A 19,447-nucleotide genomic window follows, 5' to 3' on the forward strand; every position below is an offset into this window, starting at 1 on the left:
GGAGATTTGAGCAAGAGGGAGGGCCTGGGAGAGAAAGAATCCTCCGCCCCCCCCTCCCCCCGCCCCACGCCCTTGGAGAAATGAGAGCAGCAGAATACACCGCCCGCCCCCAGATCACCCGCTCCCGCTAAACCCGGGCGCGCTGGGAGTGCGGGGCCAGGCGGCCGCCTGCAGCATCAACATCCGCTCGAGCAGCCCGCCGGCACGAAGTGGCTGGCGGCGGTTCAGGAGCTCTAGGCTGCCTCCCGCCTCGGCACTGGCGCGCCGGTCAACGTGCGGATGGCTATCGGGCTATGCGCGCGGTCGCCACTCGCCGATGTGCTCGGGCCAGCCCGATCGCGGCAACCCCTCTAACTAGAGGTGCCGGGAAGCGAACCCGCTGCGCCCAGCTCGACTGCGGACGGATCCCGGGCCGCTCGCTTCGCGGGCAGCGGTCGCCGTGCGGCGCGGAGGGATACGCCTCGGCCGCGCCTCCCCTCCCCGCGCCCCCGCCCCCGCCGCCCTCCCCGCCGGCTCTGCTGCCGCCGCGGCGGCCGCTGGTGCCGCCGCCGCCGCCGCCGCCTGGATATAGTGCGGCAAGGAGCGGCGCTGGCAGTCACTTTGCGAGGAGGAGCGCGCGGGCTGCGGGCGGCTGGGCACCCGGGAGCGGCGGCGGCTCTCTCAGAGGCGGCCGTGGCAGCAGAAGGTTCTCTCTCCAGGGCTGGACTTAATAACTTTGGAACTGTCCACCAGGGTCACGTCCTGAACATGAGCCTCCTCCTCTCCTTCTACCTGCTCGGGTTGCTTGTCAGTAGCGGGCAAGGTAGGAGTGTGGTGCTTTATTGCATTTACTTTCCCTCCCCCTTCCACCCCACCAAGGGAGGCACAAGAAGAATGAAAGGAAAGAACTAAAGTTATAGTTATTGCTGTTGTTATTTTCACCCTTGCTTTTAGCTGCCGCTAAAAAATGGGTCTGTGCTGTGGACACCCTTAATTAAGAGGAAATACAGAATTGGAGATGGGCTTCGGTGAGCAGGGGAGCTCGGCGACTGCTTCTTTTTCTGGGATCTTGGCTCCGTCTGATTTTCATTATCAAAAATTGGATGAGTATGTTGGTGTGTATGAACAGTTAAATATGTGAGGTTGCGGAAGCAAAGGGAACGGTGAGGTTTCACAGACCCGGCATAAACTATCAGCATGAAACTCCTTTGCGAAATATCTCTGTCGTGTGCAAGAAATTCAATTCTTAGAGACTCTCTTTTATTCCCCTCTTTCCCAAGACCCCAATTCCTGACTCTGAAGTGAACGATGATGGCTTATTTCTGTTGGAAACTAAGAGAGGGGCCATGAATGTTGTGTGTAAGAAAGCAAATGGGTAAAACTAGGGATGTTGCAGTCATTCATTCTCACCCCCCCTTTAGTACATCAAGGTTGAGGATTTTTATAACATCAGACTGTAATTACACCTGTAAAGGATTTTTTAGCTTGTGGAGAACTGGTGGGAGCTGTTATCTCTTAAGAAAAAACAAAAAATGAATAGCTTACTAGACTAACCTGAGAGAGAATTTGTGGAAGCTACGTCTGTCTGTCTGTATAGAGATGGGTGTGAATTTGCTTTATTTAGATAGTTCAAATTCATATAAAATATAATAAATGGAGGCATTTTCAACTGTCCAGACAAGTTTGGACATTTAATTGGGGCCACAAAATTCTAAAACATGCATTGGTGGAAGTCTTTAAAGAAAAAGAAAATAGCGGTAATTTTCTGCTGTGTGATAATTTCAGAGAGTGGTATCTTATTAGTGTAGCATGAAATTGTTTTTTGAGAAAAAATAAATCGCAAGACAAGTTAAAATATCGCTGCTATATTAAATTCTAAGCATTTTTTAGCCTCTTCTGCGTTGCTCATTTGGTCCAGCAGGGGGTGGTAGAACTCCATTGGAAGCCCGGGAATGGTGGTTTCTGCTCTTCTACACTCACTGGGTCCTTCTATCATTCTTCAGCAGGGCTTGACATTTTGGATATGAAGCCTTCCTTTCTCTGCCCTTCTCTTCCCTAAAGCTATAGTGTTAGTGGCTGGTGACACATGATTGGATGCAGATTTTATGTTCAGAAATCAGAATGCAAACACTGGATGTTGCTATAGTTTGTAAAGTGTCTTGCTAAGCTGCTGCTCGTTTTCCCTTGATAACATCAAGTATGCAAAATTTCAGTCGTAGCAAAATTGCAGACAGGTCCATCTGGAGCTAATATTAACCCAATCAGTTAATTTAATCACTATTTTTGCAAAGATCAACCTAATACTTTATGCCCTGTAGATATGCTGCTTTAATTTTGGGAGAGCTGCTGATTATGTTTAACTGTTCATTTATAATGTAGACAGGTATTTCTGAAGACTGAGAAACAGTCCCTGAAAATTACCATTAAAATAACCCTGCAATTAACCAAGTGTAGATAGTGTGGAGCAAGATGTGGCCTTAATAGGAAGCAAGTTTATGCAGACTTATGGTTACATTGTGACTGATTTGGAGAATAAAAAATGTCTCAGTTGTGGAATTTGTGAATTTCCCATTGTAGACATGAAGTGTGTTGGAATTTGGGGATACAAGGGAAATCTGTGAATGTGTATAGCAAACACAGACGCGTATAATTTGGGTCTATCTGTGTAACATATATCTGAAATTGTGATTCACCTAATTTATAATTCAGAATGCAGGGTGATTATAAAGAGGGTCTCTAAGACTGAAGCATGCATGCCTGAAGGGGAGCCCATATTCACTGTAATAAAACAGGGAAGGAGGAGAGCATCATTCTAAAGACGTCTCTATCTGGTACAATTTAAAAATGCATGGCACTCATAGTGGCATAGATGCGTATCACAGAGACCTAGCTTTTGTGAAACAGAACATGTAGTACTTCTGTGTCGTGTGTCCTAATGAAGTCAGGGATGCTTAGAAACAGCCATCCTGATCCTGGAGTCCAGTTCCTCTATGCTAGTGTTTTGTTCTCCAATTAAGGATGCAGCAGCAACTATCAGAAACACCACTGGGAGCAGTTTTAAAAACATGAATCTAGTGTAACTCATAATTTTGTTTATTCTTTTGTAAATGGGGCCATGGAAAAGCCGCCAGTCAGTGATCCCAGGCTTGCCTTAGAAACACTAAAATCCCAGCTTGCTGATTTATGTTTCCAACAATATACTTGCAGGGGATTTTATGAAGCATGATTGAAGCTATTGCTTTGGAAAGTGGTGTGCAGTGAGACTGGGGAAAGGCAACGATGATGTATTCCCTTTTAAGTAGTCAAAACGTTTTGAACTGCAGCAGTTGCATAGGAGAAAATGACAGAAGTGGAAAACCGACTAATTTAAGCGGATGCCAATATCATAATTAGCTAACAAGTCCTAATACTTCTACTTCTCACTTTCAACACAACGTTATTGTTCTACGGGGGTGAGAGCCTTTATTCTTGTAGCAGAAATGCTTCTTTAAAAGCCTCTCATTTCCACTGCAAGTTTAATATCTGGTGAAGTAAGGTTGGGATTTAATTGTCAAGTTTGAATTGAATTGTCAGTGGAAAGCAGATTCGGTAACTCTAACTTTAGCAATTATTTTTCCTTTGTATTCACAACTTGGTCACAGCCTCTGTTACCATAAATCTCAAAGGATAACTTGAGTCTGGGATTCACAGTGCATTTGCTGTTTGGATCTATGCAAATTCAGATTCCCAAACTGTAGTACGTATGGATTGCTTTTCTGAAGCTTTTAAAATTTTACATTTTCTTCTTATTTTAAAAATTATCCAAGTATGAGTAATAAACATCTATTACTGGATGTTCACATAAATGAAATGGGAGCAATGTATGAAAATGTAAGGTGAGCACAGAGTTACTCATCTCTCTTGCAATCCAGTTCAACCATGCATAGTTAGAACACTTACCTAAGCCCAAAGCACGGGGAGTGAATGGCCCAGTTAATTAGCTACGCTTATGGGCACCTACTTACGTTTACCCTTTCTGATGAAGTGCTAGTAAGTCGTTGTTATTGTTCATTAGAGAAGTGTACCTTCTAAAGACAAAGCACAGGTGTGTGGGTGTCTACTAGGTTCCAGTCAATGGGAAGGTTTCCGCAAACCTATCTTCTGTGTAGGCTGTGACAGTCACAGCCTCTCTCATGTCCTTTTTCTATCTACCCTGCTCTAATTCTTTGATGTCAGCCTCTATGTGCAAAGTTTCTGTTGAATCAACTGCATTTTCATTTGCACTTAGAGAAGATAGGCTATGTAAATTAATGTCCTTATTGTCAGTGAATAACCCAGAGGATTTCCTTTCCTGCTTTACGTCAAAGGAGTTAAGCAGAGCATTTTGTCACTTTAGTTTCTAATGCTGAATTGGAGCTCAAGCAGCAAGAAGGGAAGTTGGTGAATCCTGGGTGTCAGATGAGTCTTTTCAATGACACAGCGGGCTAATGGTCTCTCAGGGGTAATGTCCTATTAGAGAAGCAATTAATGGAACAAAAGGATCTCATTTAGTCCAAGAAGAAAGTCAAACTTCATATAATTTAGTAAATAAAATGGCTTTCTTTCAAACAGAGAAATAGTTTGTAATGGTACTGAGAAATGAGCCACAGAGATTGAGGCTCGTTACCAAGCTGACCAGTGTAATTTGTTTTTGTCTGTTTGCCTGTGAGGGAGCAGTGCGAATAGAAACAGGGTTGTCAGTCTGAAGGCCCTGGAACGAGTCCTGCTGCTTCCTCTGGTTTTTGACATTTGGGAAATGATTTTAATTTAACTGTTTTCAGAGTTCTCTCTCATTGCAGTGAACTTTTGAGAGCATGAAGAAAGTACTTGATAAGTGGTAGAGCAAGTCTGAATTGCTTTTGTTTTTTTGGTCCACAATGAAATGAATTCCCCGGGTCTTGGTGTATGCAAAATTAATTTAATAATTTTAATATTCATATAACGGGAATATCATTGTTTTTCAAGTTTTGTTGACCTAGATTCTAAATTCCTTGTGCCCTTTTTACTATCCCAATTATATTGAAGATAGGCCTATTTAAAAGATTATAAATTAGTTTTAATTTTCCAAATTATATGGTATGAGAGCACTTTAAGATGCAACCAGTGCTTTTATGCTTTTATTAAATGTAATATTCCTGAGCTTCATAGAGCCAAGTTATCTTTATTGTCCAGCAGATAAAAGTGCTTCTATATGGCACTCTTTTAAATATTTTAATAACTTTTAGCTATTTACAAATATAATAATAGTCATGATCCCAAATAGCTGTCAACATACTTTCCAGTTTCACAGATTCACTTGTGCCACAAACAATTTATCAAACATTACAAAACATTCTGGAAAGCTATGATGTAATGAAACAGACTTGCCTGAATTTAAATAGTTAAGAGGGATGATGGGGAATTTTGAGAAAATTTATAAGCATATATATTAACAAATGAGAGTTTGAAGAATTTCAGGCCAAATGATCGAAATTTTCATGACTCCATTTCGTTATTAGTGAGGAAGAGGAAAGAACGGTAGATTTGAAATCAGAACACCCAGAACACGGAGTCTCTTGACTTTGAGGAAGCAACTTAAACTCTCAGAACCATTATTTGCTTGTCTGAAAATCCGATGTAAAAATATCTGGCTAGTTGGCCTCGCTGTATTGCCGTGAGGAGCAATTGTGGTAATATATATGTATCTTGTAAATAGGTATCTTGTAAAATGTCAACCCTGCTATGCCAAACGTTGTTTATATTTTTTGGTATAATATGCATATAGATAAATATGCCAGTGGTTTAAAAACATCTCACTTATTCAATTTTTTTAAGTCATCACATGCTGCTTTGTGATTAGAAAAAATTTTGAGGGGCAGAAATATTCTAATTCATTGATGAGAGTGGCTCATTCATCATTTACTCATTCACCATTTGTTAAATGACTGCAATGTTTCAGACACCTTGTTAGGCAGCATTCCTAGGAATGGTTGTATAGGTTGTGTGATGAACAACTCCAGGGGGCGCCACTCATAGTCATGGTGATAAAATCCATATTATTTTCACAGGTTTCCAGCAGATGGCAGTAAAGGGTCTTGAGGAGTGGGTTTCTTTTTGTACCATGAATCCCTTCTATGGGCCAATACCAGGCTGGTATTAGTCACCAAGAGGCTTACTTAGGAAGGCCACACAATTAGGATAAGTGACTTCCTAAAGGTCAAATGGAAAAGTAAAAGGGTTAATAAGCAGAGCTCTGATCTCTAAACTCACAATTCAGTTCTCTGAATACCAAACCTTTACACAGATTTAAAAAATTAATCTACTATTTCTTCAGCTCAAAGTAATCGTGATATTTAAATTATGTGCCATTTTGTCAGTTAATCAGTTAACAGTTACTGTTCAGGCTTTACAATGAGTATAATGCCAGCATCTTATAACAGAATGGACCAGCTGAAGTGCTTTCAACCACCTTATAACTAATGATCGTAAAGAATCCAAGGGACTATTAGCTTTATTTTATGGATGAAAGAATTGAGGTGCAGAGGAATTATCTAATTTGCATATATTGACTATAGTTAGTAGTTATCTGGGATTAGGATTAGATTTTCTCACTTCAATTCAATGCCTATTTTTTTAATGTATTTGTTTGAAAATTTGCGTGTGTGGAGAAGAGGCAGTGCACGGAATTCAACGTTCACAGTTGAGAAGACAAAAAAATATGAATTTAAAAACCCAAATGAGCATATGAGAGATCAATGAACTGTTCAACAAAATGTTACAAAATGATAACAGATATCATATCATTAATTACAAATTAAATGTTTAAATAAATTCTTAGGAATTCAGCACCTAGAAAAGGCTAAAATTTGTGGAATGTTTACTAACTGCCAGGCTCTAGTGTAAGCATTTTACATGTCTTAACCAGCTTAATATGTACAACAACTCTCTAATTATTCTGATATGAGCATTCCCCTTTTTACACTTGAGGGCTACGAGGCATAGACAATGTAGATAACTGCTTAAGGTTGCACAGCTAGGAAACAAAATTTGAACTCAGGACATGTGCAAAGACTTGCCTTTTAACCAGGACACCACCTTGCCACTCACTGAAGCAGAGAAGACTTTGATAGGGTGACAGTAAATGGAGAAAATAGCACAAGAAGATAGAAACAGGTGAACAATTGTGGGAACGTAGGCAAGTGTTCAGAATACAGAAATAATCCAATTTAATTAAGTGTTTGGGAAGATGAGTTGTTGACTCAGTCATGGAAACATTGGTGGGACTGCAAGGTGGAAAGGCTTTGGGGCCAAGCTGAGTTTGACTCTTTTGTGGAGAATTTTGGGAACCAGTTGTTTGGGCAGGAAAATAACATGATTAAAGTTTTGTTTTGTTTTAAGTCTACTGGCTGTGTGTGGGGTGGACCAGTGGAAAATGAAAAACAATGAATGGGCATGATGTGTTTCTGTGGAAGAATTAATGGATCTTAATAACACATTTGATTTGGAAAATTGGGAGGAAGGTGGTGCCCAAACATTTCAGCCTATTTCACAGAGAGAATGGTTACATCTTAATAAGAATGGGGAAATAAAGAAAGAGAACCACTTATTTTAGGCAAATATTTTTTGCCTAAAAACAATTTTGCTTGTTTTAATTTCCTAAAATGATACGTTAAGTTTGAGGTATCCATGGACCACAGAGATAGAAATGTCATCAATAAGTTTGGAAAGGCAGACTTGTTCTTTGTCATTCCTTTAGAACCTTTCTGCACTTTTATTTAAGTTCTGTCTTTATCTTGTTTTATCATCACTGTTTTACTATCATCACTTTCATTGCTGTGCTTTAATGCCTGGAATTTTGGGTCAAATTTCAGAAGCATGTAGGTGAAATTTGATTGTATTATATATCCTTCATTTTCTCTGCTTAGCATAGTTTTTTTTCTTCTGGAGAAACTAAAATCCAAACAAAACAAAAGATGAGAAAATAAGAAAAAAAAAGAAACCACAAAAACTCACCTAAAAACAAAACAAGAAAGATATTTGATATTGAATATATAGAATTGAAAATTTTTCTATTAGTATCCAAGGAAACTAATGTTATTGAGCGCCTACTCTATGCCAGGAAGCTGTGCTGGGCATTTTCACTCATTATCTCATTTAATCCTGATAGACTCACATTCGATAGATGATGTTTTGAGATGAAGAGTGTCTGATGTGCCTAGAGCTATTAAGTGTGTTCTGTTACTGATGCTCAGATTTATAGCCAAAGAGCATCAAATACATTTAAAATATAATTCAATCTTTTCTGCCTCTCTGTGTTTCTTTGATGCATATTACCATGTACACGATTGGTAAATAGGGGCTTGATGCAGGAATTGTGTTGATCCATATGTGATTTCTTCAGCTCATTAATTTTTATATGATCAAGAGTAAGCTTCCTCACAATTAAAGAGAAAGCCTTAGCAATCTAAAGATGTTAACAAAAATATGAAAAATCAACTCAAGTGCCCTTCTTTAGTGCAAGTATTAGTTTGTTTAGTGGTTTTAAGAACCATTTTGATTTCCACTTTTTATGTATCTGGCAGTGTTGAGAGTGCAGCTGAAGAAACTGGGATGTCGTTTTCGCCTGTGTTAAAATGCTTTGTTTACTTGTATGTTGTTTTTATTTTTTAAGGGCTATACTCTGGATCATAGTTTTCATTTTAAAGTGAATGTCCTTCAGGCCTTGCATCTTGAAAGAAGATGCAAAAGCTAGCTACAAATACCAGTAGAGATTTAACTATGCCAGTAGTTGAATTAAGATTGTATGGTTTTTGTTAATTCTTGGTTATGCATTTCCGTAGGTTTTGAATGCTCTGACCTCTAATCCAGTCTTTTCTCATAAGCCATGATATTTTTTTTACTGCACAATTTTGCAGGCTCCAGTGTTTTCAGGGATGCAAATATGGTGTTAGAGCAGAAAGGGATGTCACCACTTGTAAAATAAACCAATGTAATGTGGCTGTAACCTATAGTATATTAGAGTGGGTCCTGATTTAAGAAATCAGCACTCTTGTACTTTGTTCTAAGTCGTGATGAGAGGGCTTGTGGACAGTTTTTCTATTATTGTAATTTGTCCAATTCCGAATGTTTCTTAGTAACTGTAATAATAGGCTTTCTGATTATTTTTATATTTATTGTCCCACTTAATTTCTCGCTGATTATTGTTCTCTACCAATCACAAATATTGAATATATTGCTAAGCAGAACAGTTTTATATTATAGCAGTAACTTTGTGCCATCTATTAGAGAAATGCTAAACACAGATTATGTGAAGATTAAAATATAACATCAAGTATATGCCATATACTTTGTCAAAGTGCTGATCAATAATATTTACCTGTTTTTGATATTTTAATTTATTTATTTAGATAAAACACTTATAACTTTCTAATACCAACTAGAATTAAACAGTTTTAATTCTGTTCACTTCTTTTTTGTGCTCTTTATCACAGAATAACTGGCTTCACCCTACCTGTTCTATACTTCAAACCAGGTTAAACTTTTGCATTATCAAAGGGCTGGAGCTATATTGTAAAATTTAATGTTTTAAAATGTGTATACCATACACTGAGACACAGTAGTTGACAAAAACATTTAACTATTTAAAGGTGCACAATTAACCTGAAAGTTAGATACTATTATTAATTTAGAAAAGAGGAAAATGAACCTCAAAGAGGTATAACTACTTGCCCAAGAAGATTTAAAAAATGGTAGGACCAGGACTTGATATAAATATTTTACTCTAGATACAACACATTTTCCTATTATAATTCCTCTGTTTTTACTTAAATATACTTTGCTCATATCTTTGAAGCAATTCTCAAATAGCTTCTTAGTACAGTACATGTTTCTGTCATTGTACTCTTCAAAGTTACATTTAGACTCTGTTTATGGGACACATGCTAATTGTAACTAGAGGTCTACCTTTCCTTTGAATTCTGTGGGAGTTTCTGACTTAGAATTGTTAAGACTTTTGCTTTTTACTCCTTTTCACAATCCTGTTCTCTCAGCCTCATTGTTTTCTACTCTTCATACCAAACGCTCTTGCACCATTCCTGGAATTCCCAGACTTGGACCCTGCATGTACAAAGCCCACATCTTTTACACTTTTCCTGCTTTTCTTTGCCTGGATAATTCCTATTATTTTTCTTCAAGACTCAGCTCAAGCATCTCATCACTGAAGACATCCTTCTTTCTTTCAACAAAGATCTATTAATTGCCTACTGCATACTAATCAATGGGCAGGGCACTGAAGATCCAAACAAGGTGATAACAACTGAATTCTTCATGTCAAACTTTACTGTACTCTACTCTGTCCTTCCATGTGAACTATTCCATGAGAGTAAGAATGCCTTTCCATGCTGGCTTCCCATTAAATACAATGTACTTGATTAGAGAGCTGACTGTAAATTCATTTGTGTGGTCCTGGAACATAGTATTGCTCAGCAAGTATGTGCTGAATGAATATTTAAATATTACCCAGCAGAAGTAAGACAAAATGGCTGACTATTTAAAAATATATTTACTCTTGACTTTGGATAATGATTTGATTTGTTGGGAATATACTATATGTTGGCCTGGGTATTTATTCCAAACATTTTGTTTATATCACTGCTGTGCCTGGGATAGGCCTTCAATAAATATATGAATATCTATAAAATAATCAAATCACAATGATTATTTAATTCAAGAGGAATAGCAAAGATGATCTGCCTTATCTCTTGTATTAAAAATGAATTAGACTGGGAATGAAGCAAACTTTTAAATCTTGCTATATGGTTATACTTTTGAAGGCTTATCTGAGGCAAAGGAGATGGTTATGTAGTTGGGGTTTCAAAGGCTTTAACATATAGAAATACATGAGGGAGATATAATAAGTTGATAATAATATAGTTAAACAGATTAGATATTTTCAATAGTAAATGTCTGATATCAACAGAGTAAGTATTTAAGGTCCTCAAAATCAAGATAATCTCCTGAGGTTAACTAAAAGTTGATTATTCAATCAATGATTATTGGAAGCCAGTTCTGAACTGTATGTACAGAAAGACAAGAGAAGAGTTATTTTACCTTATTTCTTCATAGACACATGGATTTGTCTCTTTTTTTAAAATGAAATTCAATTTAACCTCAAAAAATTCCCTCTGGTCTGGTAGTCTTGTTTTGTCAATTATTTTTTGGGCGGTAGTGAGGAAGATTGGCCCTGAGCTATCACTTCTTGCCAATCTTACTCTTTTTGCTTGAGGAAGAGGTGCCCTGAGCTAACGTCTGTGCCCATCTTCCTCTGTGTTGCATGTGGGGCACTGCCACAGCATGTCTTGATGAGTGGAGTAGGTCCACACCCAGGATCCGAACCTGCGAACACCAGGCCACAGAAGCAGAGCGTGCTGAACTTAACCACTGTGACCACTGGGCTAGCCCCTTGTCATGACTTTTTGATGTTTTCTAGCTCCAACTTCAGAGATAAAAGCATTTAATTGGACAGAGTACATTTTCAGATACTCCAGAATGTCTTTATCACCTATTTATTTGTCTGCCTGCCATTTATCCACTAATGTTACCATTATTATGTATGCCACTTTTAACTTGAAACACAGTTTGCAATTAAAGATATTAATACTGCTTCTGATTCATCCATTTCTACTTTCATTTCTCCCCTCAAATTTCACATAATTTATAATCGCTTTAATTGGTTATCTACAAAAGTCATTTTATTTCAAAGCCCCCTCATAAGCCCCAGGCTAATGCATTTTACCTCTGTGGGGACTGCATGTGGTCTGCAATTTAGAAACAAAACTCAGCATAGGTTATTAAATGATATTATGCTGTCCTCTGTGCTTTACTGAAAACTTTCCCAGCCGTATCTAAAATGGATATGAAATATTCAACTTTAGTATTCTCATGATATTAAGATAACACTTCTCAGTACAGAATTCTGAGCAATTATGAAATACTCTAAGTTGCTAATGTATTTTCTCTGTGAAGTCCCTGTTTCATTTCTATTGTAATGAAACCTCTTATTAAAGATACTCTCCTTCCTACACTGTGCATTAATATAGAGATTATTTGGTGAAAAGTGACTTCTTTCAGCAGAATGTATCTCCATCTTCCTAGGAAAATCAAAGGATTAAACTTGTTCATTACAATGGAGAAGGAAACTTATTTCTTAGTTAACTTTCACTTGTCTATTTCTGTTTGGCTGCTTCTCACTCCCAGGCCTCATTTAGAAGTCTCCATATCTCAGGTGATGTGTGAGGATGTGGATGTGTGATGGGAGAAGAGAGTTTGTCATAAGAGGTGTAAAGTGTCTTTTACTAATTGTGACTCCAGAATACATTCTAACCACTGAGAAGAAATGCATGCATGGAGGTGAGACTGAGAAAGGAACGTAAATACTAATAGTAAAGATCAATCACTGTTTTACTTCAAGGAGGATAATTCATCAGCTAAAAGGGAATGGAGAGGTACGTGGTGGGGTCAGACTTTGAAGAGTGAGGATACAGTCTGATATTTCTATGCCTACGAGGAGAGGAGATACCCCACAAAGCAAAGAACGATTACAAGCAACTTGTTTCCTCAACAAGAAGTATCTATTTCTAAGTATTTCATGAATTAATGGAATGAAGGAAGTGTTAAAGCTAAAAAAATCTAAACACTAGTTAAAGGGGTAAGGGCGGATTTAAATCAGTAATATACTATTTTGGGATGTAGTGTATTATTATATTTGATAGGGTAAAGAGCCAGCTATGAACTGAACTCAACGTCGATTTGTACCGAGGTGACTGGGCATTTTAAAGGGCGAATGGGGAATAAGGAGGGGCGAGACAAGGCTCAATAGAGCCAGGCAAGTGAAACATTACAAAACTCAGGAAGGACGGGGTTGGTCCATGTGAAACCCATCTGAGTTTGTCAATTGGTTCTGATCAAAGTTAGGCTCCTCCCCTCCCACTGAGGCTGAGACACAGAGGCCTTATCTTCAGCTGTAGCTGGAACAGTTAATTCTTTTGACAGCCTTGAGTATCCTCAGGCAGGCACTTTAAGGGGGTCATTTTAGGAATGTGGTCTCGAGCTGTTAAAAATTATGTTAGTGCTTTGTTCAAATCCTTCTAGGGCAAAGTTGAGGCCTATTTGAGAAGAGGGCTCAGTGGAGCCTGGCTAGAGTTTGGTCAAGGAGAGAATGTTCATCAGAGGAAAATCTGTCAGTCACCCTGTGGAGTATAATCATATGGGCTACCTTATTTTTTTTTTTTTTTTAAGATTTTATTTTTTCCTTTTTCTCCCCAAAGCCCCCCCAGTACATAGTTGTGTATTCTTCGTTGTGGGTTCTTCTAGTTGTGGCATGTGGGACGCTGCCTCAGCGTGGTCTGAGGAGCAGTGCCATGTCCGCGCCCAGGATTCGAACTAACGAAACACTGGGCCGCCTGCAGCGGAGCGCGCGAACTTAACCACTCGGCCACGGGGCCAGCCCCAAGGGCTACCTTATTTTTATATTCACAACATTCATACGGGTTCTGAACTGTTATTTTATAGATGAGGGAACTGAGTTCGTAGCAGTTAAGTAGTATCTAATAAGTAAAGGACTTGAAATTCAAGTTCAGTTCATATTTGGTTGTAAGATTTTACTTATTCCACTGACTAAAACACGGTTCCTTTGCAATAGCAAGAAATTGCTAAAGGGAGGATGAAAGGGTTATGAGTAGCTCTCGTTTCAGATTTCTACTCTCTCTTTCTGGCCATTTCTTTTGAATGGCTGAACTCTAGGTGACTGACTACCAATTAATAAACGAATAGATCTTTTAGTGCCCTAAAAGACTAATAAGCATGGAGAAGTAACAGGATTTAGAGATATTGGGTTCAGGGTGGTTGCAAGGTGGCGCAGTTTGATTTTTCAGGTTAATATAATTCTAAAAGAAGCTATTTTTTTAAAGGAAGTATATTTAATTGTTTTTATTTTTTTTCCCAAACTAGACAGGAGAATAATTTTCTCAAGTTTAAGGAAGCCAAGGAAAAGTATTCTGGAAGAGTTAAATGAAAAACAGACATGGGGACCAGGGTCTTCCTTAGAGGAAGAAGTTGAAACTGAAAATGAGAAATATTGGTTTGAAATTGACTGCCGACACAGGATAAATATTGAAATGAGTAGACTCACTAATCAAGATTCTAATCTAATGCATGCCTAGACCAAGATGTGAACTACGCCAGGTCCTGGCTTCTAGATGCTTTCTTCCTGAGACTATACAGTGAATTAGAAGGTGATAGAGACTCAGGTGCATAGGGTATAAAACTATGTGCCTGCTCTGTAATTATTGTTTCTTAGATAACCATTTTGGGGATTTTTTTTGTCTATGCCAGGTACTCTGGCCAACACTGTTTTTTCTGAATGGCTAAATATGTAAAATTATATATATATATATATATTTGTGTATGTGGGACTGTGTGTCTGGGTGTGTATACACACACATACATACCTGCGTATAAAAACTTTGGAAAACCATCCCATCATTCTGCGCTGTCAAAATGTTTGCTATGTTTGTTTCATTCCTTTTATTAGTGCTGAAATTCATGAATATTTTAAATGATTTGTTCTTTGCTGCTTTTTGCCTCTAAGAAGAAAATGTACTCCGTGATGAAACATTGGACTTATTCACACTTTGTATAACTGAAGACTAATTAGCCAGTGTTTAATTTCTCAGGACTACAAAACAGTGTCTGTTGTCTCTCTGTTATACAAAATGAACAGCTAAGCAGCTATCTCCCTTTATTTTCTTAAACAAACTCTCAGCACATAAGCATTCATAATTTATGATGTTTCCATTAAAACATATTCCCTGAATATAGATAAAATCGACATTTGGAGCTTGAATGCTTCGGTTCCAGCACAGAGGCCGTGATTGAAATGCATGCACGGGCTTGAATTCTTCATTTTCATTTTCCCCAATTTGTAATTGAAGAGATGAAGGCTGCTAGGTTTCTAACAGTGTTATACTCTCTTTTACATTGCACTGCACAACTGAGTTATATCATTTCTTGAGTCAAAGCTGCTGAACAAATTGTTTAACGTATTTGTAATATCACAATAAGGATTGGATCATAAAATTGTAGATACAAATTCTCTTGCATCTCAGTGGTTGATTGTCATGTCCCTTTTGAGGGTTACTACATAGATTATCTGCATCTATTTCTGATGACAGGAAACAAATTTATTTGTGTAAAGAGCTTTTGTGAGATACGTTGATAATGTTTTTTCATACAAATCATTTCCATATTTGCAGGTATTCAAGACAACTGAGTTCGCTTATTTGCAGCAAAGTAATAGTGTTCCAATTAGACAGTTTCTATTAACTTAATCATTGACTGGTTTATGGTTTTATGGAAATAGACAGTATTTTGAGAGGAACTTTCCTTTGTCTATAAATGGCATTGAATTGTCCTATTGTAAAAGATTTCTTTGATTTTCTTGTACTCCTTAGGGCTGGGTGACACCAGTCAAAATTGTTTCTTAAGTGTTCAGAATTCACATCACGTGGCTGGTCATTGAAGCCTTCTGGCTGAACGGTTGGGTACTAAATGGATTCACGCCAGCACATGGCAGCTCCTCACACTGAGACCAATGGCCGTTTAGTGCTGGAGTAAAACTCTTTCCCAGGCACAATTTGGTAGTGGTTTCCTGTGAATAAATTCTGATCCTGTGGCCCGAATGGTGTCTTCAGGAAATAACTCAACATCTGCGTTTTATTTCCAACTCTGTTCCACACTTAATGAAGCCCAGATCTCTACTTACGACTATATATCTAAATATCTTTACATTCCTTTTAGCTTCAAAGCAAAATTTTCAATAATCTTACTTGCAGTAATTTTTATTTTGGTTTGTGGACATGCAAACACTTTGAGTCTTCAAAATATTGTTCCACGCCAGGGGCTGTGTGATGGTTAAGAGCACAGAGTCTGAAATCTGCAATGTTTGGAGTTAAATCCTGCTCATCCACTTGTTTGATGAGCAAATGCTTATCTAGATCTTTAACAAGTGATTCACTTCTCTATTCCTTAATATTCTCATCTGTAAAATGGGAATAATAATAATGCTGCTCACATAGTAACTGTCTAATATTAGCTATAATCATTAATATTGCTATTAATTAATATTGGACCAAGTTGTATAATTATATAGTTTTGATAATTTATTAACCAAGCTTCTTTGAAAGGCTTCCAAATAGAATTTAGCTTTATGAAAAACAATGGTCTGCTAAGATGTCAGAATGTTTCTTTTGAACTAGTGATTAGTTTTGGAGAGCTACATTATCACTTTAGCATTGATTACATTCTGTTTGGTTTTCCCACACTTTGCTGAGAGTGGACGGCAGCTGTAAGTGTGGCCTTTGGGGCCTTTATGGTGTCTAGGCTCTGCTCCTCTGTGTTAGCTGTTTACCATCATGGTGCAGGGCTTCACAACTGGAGCAGAATGAGGAATTCAGGGTAATTACTTAGTGTATAACTTGACCAACTTGGAACTGTCTAACTCCTGAATCCAGTTCAAAGTTGTCTGTCTCTCAAGGCTGTCCTCCACTCTCAAAAACATCCCTCCTCTTCCCCTAACCTTACTCAGACTATTGTCAGGGTTTCAGTAGAAGGTTATTGTCCTTGTTTTTTCCTTCCACTCTTCTCCTTCCTTTTCTCAAGTGTAGCTCTTGATTCCTCCTGGACTTTGGGCAGTGCCTGTCCTACTGGCTTTCCATATGGTCTATTTCCACAGCATGGTCAATGCACAGTGGTTCCCACACTACTGACTAAGGGTCCACCTCAGCTCCCTCTAGCTCTGGTTATGCTCAGAGGATCAGCACTTCCTCCCTCATGACCTGGCTGGTGGTGTTCCTTCCATTGCCTGTGCTACTGGGTTTCCTGGTTTAAGCTTTAGCGATTTTCAACAGCTGCCTTCCCCCACCAAGGTGGTTCAGTGACAATTTATTCTCTTCAAATACCTGCGTCATAAGAAAGGAATTATAGGAACACTTTCTAAATCTCTTCCATCTTGTGGCAGAGTCAGTGAAGACTTGGGGAGGAGCACGGCTGGAGCCCTCTGTGGCCAACTAAACTTCCTCTCTTTGTTGCCTATGATAGTCATTCTGGCGCTCCTTCCATGCTTGCAGATGGGAAACAAAGGTGAACTCCATTCTGCTCTCCAGTCTTTCAGTGGTGGTGGTAGTAAGGATTATACTGGTAGGCATGGGAGGGTGAGCAAGACAATTTCCTTCTGGATCCCACCAAGAATTACAATACCAGGAAGGAAAAGATAACTCTCTGAGACCCTTGACAATCTACAATCTCCTGTTTTCATCCTTCCCAACAACTAGTTGCATCCTTCCCTCTTTAGAGAATGAGAAACTCTTCTTACAGCAAGTCCACTTTTCTCTTCTCTGGCTCAATTTTACAAACTCTTTGCTCTGAGTCATTAATTATTGATATTTAAAGGGACATGATATGAAAATACTCTTTTCCTTCAAGTGCCTGGATTTTCACTCTAAAATCCTAGCATTCAAGGCTGTCTCTTCTGCCGTGCTCTACTTGAAATTGCTGTTTGAAAATCCAAGGTGATAATGACTTCTTGGATCTCCACTCTTACAGTCCCTGTCAGGTGATGGGTGGCTCAGCTCACTGGGTGGAAAGTCTCAGGCAGTGAGGTTTAAGTAGCTGCAAGGTGGTGAAGACTCAACGTGTAGACATTAAGAAAGAAATGGAAATACAAAAGAGGAGAGAAAATTGAGTAAATAGTGATTATCATGTTTACAAAAAGTAGAAGGATTGATTTGATCCCACACTCAAAATTCCAAAATGATTTGTTAGAGGTAGCTGTTTAGACCCTTCACAAGACGGCATCTTTGAATTCTCTCCATTTACCTCAGTTTATCATATCAAATGAAGCTCAAGCCCTCCTACATTCTTGAGACCTTTCTTAAAATTCCAAACCGCCTTTCTCTGTCTCTTATAAACTACTAGCATATACTTTAGTACTCTTCTTTAATAATCTCATACAGTCCTTGATTATTTTAAGTGTTTTAATGTCATTAATCTTGTCTTTTTTAGTCAGATTCAAAGGTTTTATGTGATGCACATAGTGGATACTTGGTAAGCAGTTGTTGAAAAAAATGAATGATGCTTTCATGTTGCTATTTATATTTAGAATAGAAGCAGAGAGTAAAACTATAACAAAGGAATTTGAGTTAAATAAAATAGATAAATATCTGGATGTGAAGGCTATTATAAGTGAGCATATTTTACTGATAAATGCTATAGAATATTTGCTCTTTTAAAATCTTTAAAGACAAACATACACTTTTATCTGGTTGGAATGGTTTCAGTGGAAATTTACATAATCAAAGTTGCCTCCAAGTTCTTTGAAAATATGTACTTAAAAATTAATTCAACTTGTGTTTTTCAGCAACTTAGTAAATAATATTTACAACTCTCCTTCTTGATAATCTTTCATAGAAATTTTCAGAGAAAATAGCAAGTAAATGTAATAATAAAAAAACCTAGAAATTTATCTTTGTGTATATGCTTCAGTTAGTTATGTGTATGACCTGCCTACCTAAATTAGTTTGATTTTTTCCTGATTCTAAATGCTCTGTAGCAGAATCCATTTTGGTTATAAAAAATATGGAATGACTTTTCAAATGTCACTATCCAGATAAATATTACTTGAATTATTTTATTGCTAAAGCTATTATATTAGTTAATACTTATATCTAAGTTAATTCATTCTGACTGCTTTGTGTCTAAAGAATGCTCTATAACATATATATCATATCTTGAAAGAGTTGCAAAATCTTTTCAACATCATTAATTTTAAATAGTCCATTTGTGTTCATATAATATTATATAGAGTAGTAATAATATCTGAGTAATCTATTGATTATTTTTAATTTTTCACTTTGATGAAACAAATGTTAAAACTCTTATAATCTCTTTTCAGTTGAAGGAAATTTAATTTTCACGGGAAGAAGGTCAGAAAGCCAGAAGTGATATATCTTAGAATAATTAAATAACCAAACAGTAATGACAAAGGCACGATAAAAGTTAAAGTAGGAGAAGTCAGCCATCAAGCAAATGTTTGTGATGCTAAAGAAAATATTCCAAAATATTTAATTAGCTTTAAAATATGTGAAGACTTGTAGTCTGCAAATGTGGAAATTTATTTATGGTCACGCTATGAGAGATATTTATGCAACAGTACTCTTAAAAACCTAAATAAGAACATGGGCAACAGGACAGATAATGACCTAAAAATCTAAACTAGCTGTGTTACTCCAATTAAAGTTACATTTAATTTGGAGTTTTCTGGGAAAAGGGAGAGAAGGGAAGATGGGATATTTAATTTTTATTATCAAATGAGAAAGCTGCACTATTTATTCAGAAAGAAGATTAAAATTAATTTATT

The 19,447-nt window shown here is 37.7% G+C and overlaps 1 protein-coding gene across 2 annotated transcripts in view; it reads left to right on the forward strand.

The window, feature by feature from the left end:
• Window positions 1–282: 282 nt before the first annotated feature.
• The window catches only part of NCAM2 (neural cell adhesion molecule 2), a 490,396-nt gene continuing 471,231 nt past the window's right edge, over window positions 283–19,447 (forward strand). For both annotated transcript variants that reach the window (XM_023629946.2, XM_023629947.2), the window contains exon 1: window positions 283–802. In XM_023629946.2, coding sequence (XP_023485714.1) covers window positions 748–802 — 55 coding nt within the window. In that variant the 5' untranslated portion in view covers window positions 283–747. The remainder of the gene's footprint in view (window positions 803–19,447) is intronic.

This window comes from Equus caballus, chromosome 26 (genome assembly GCF_041296265.1).
Source record: "Equus caballus isolate H_3958 breed thoroughbred chromosome 26, TB-T2T, whole genome shotgun sequence".
In the NCBI taxonomy this organism is placed as follows: Eukaryota; Metazoa; Chordata; class Mammalia; order Perissodactyla; family Equidae; genus Equus; species Equus caballus.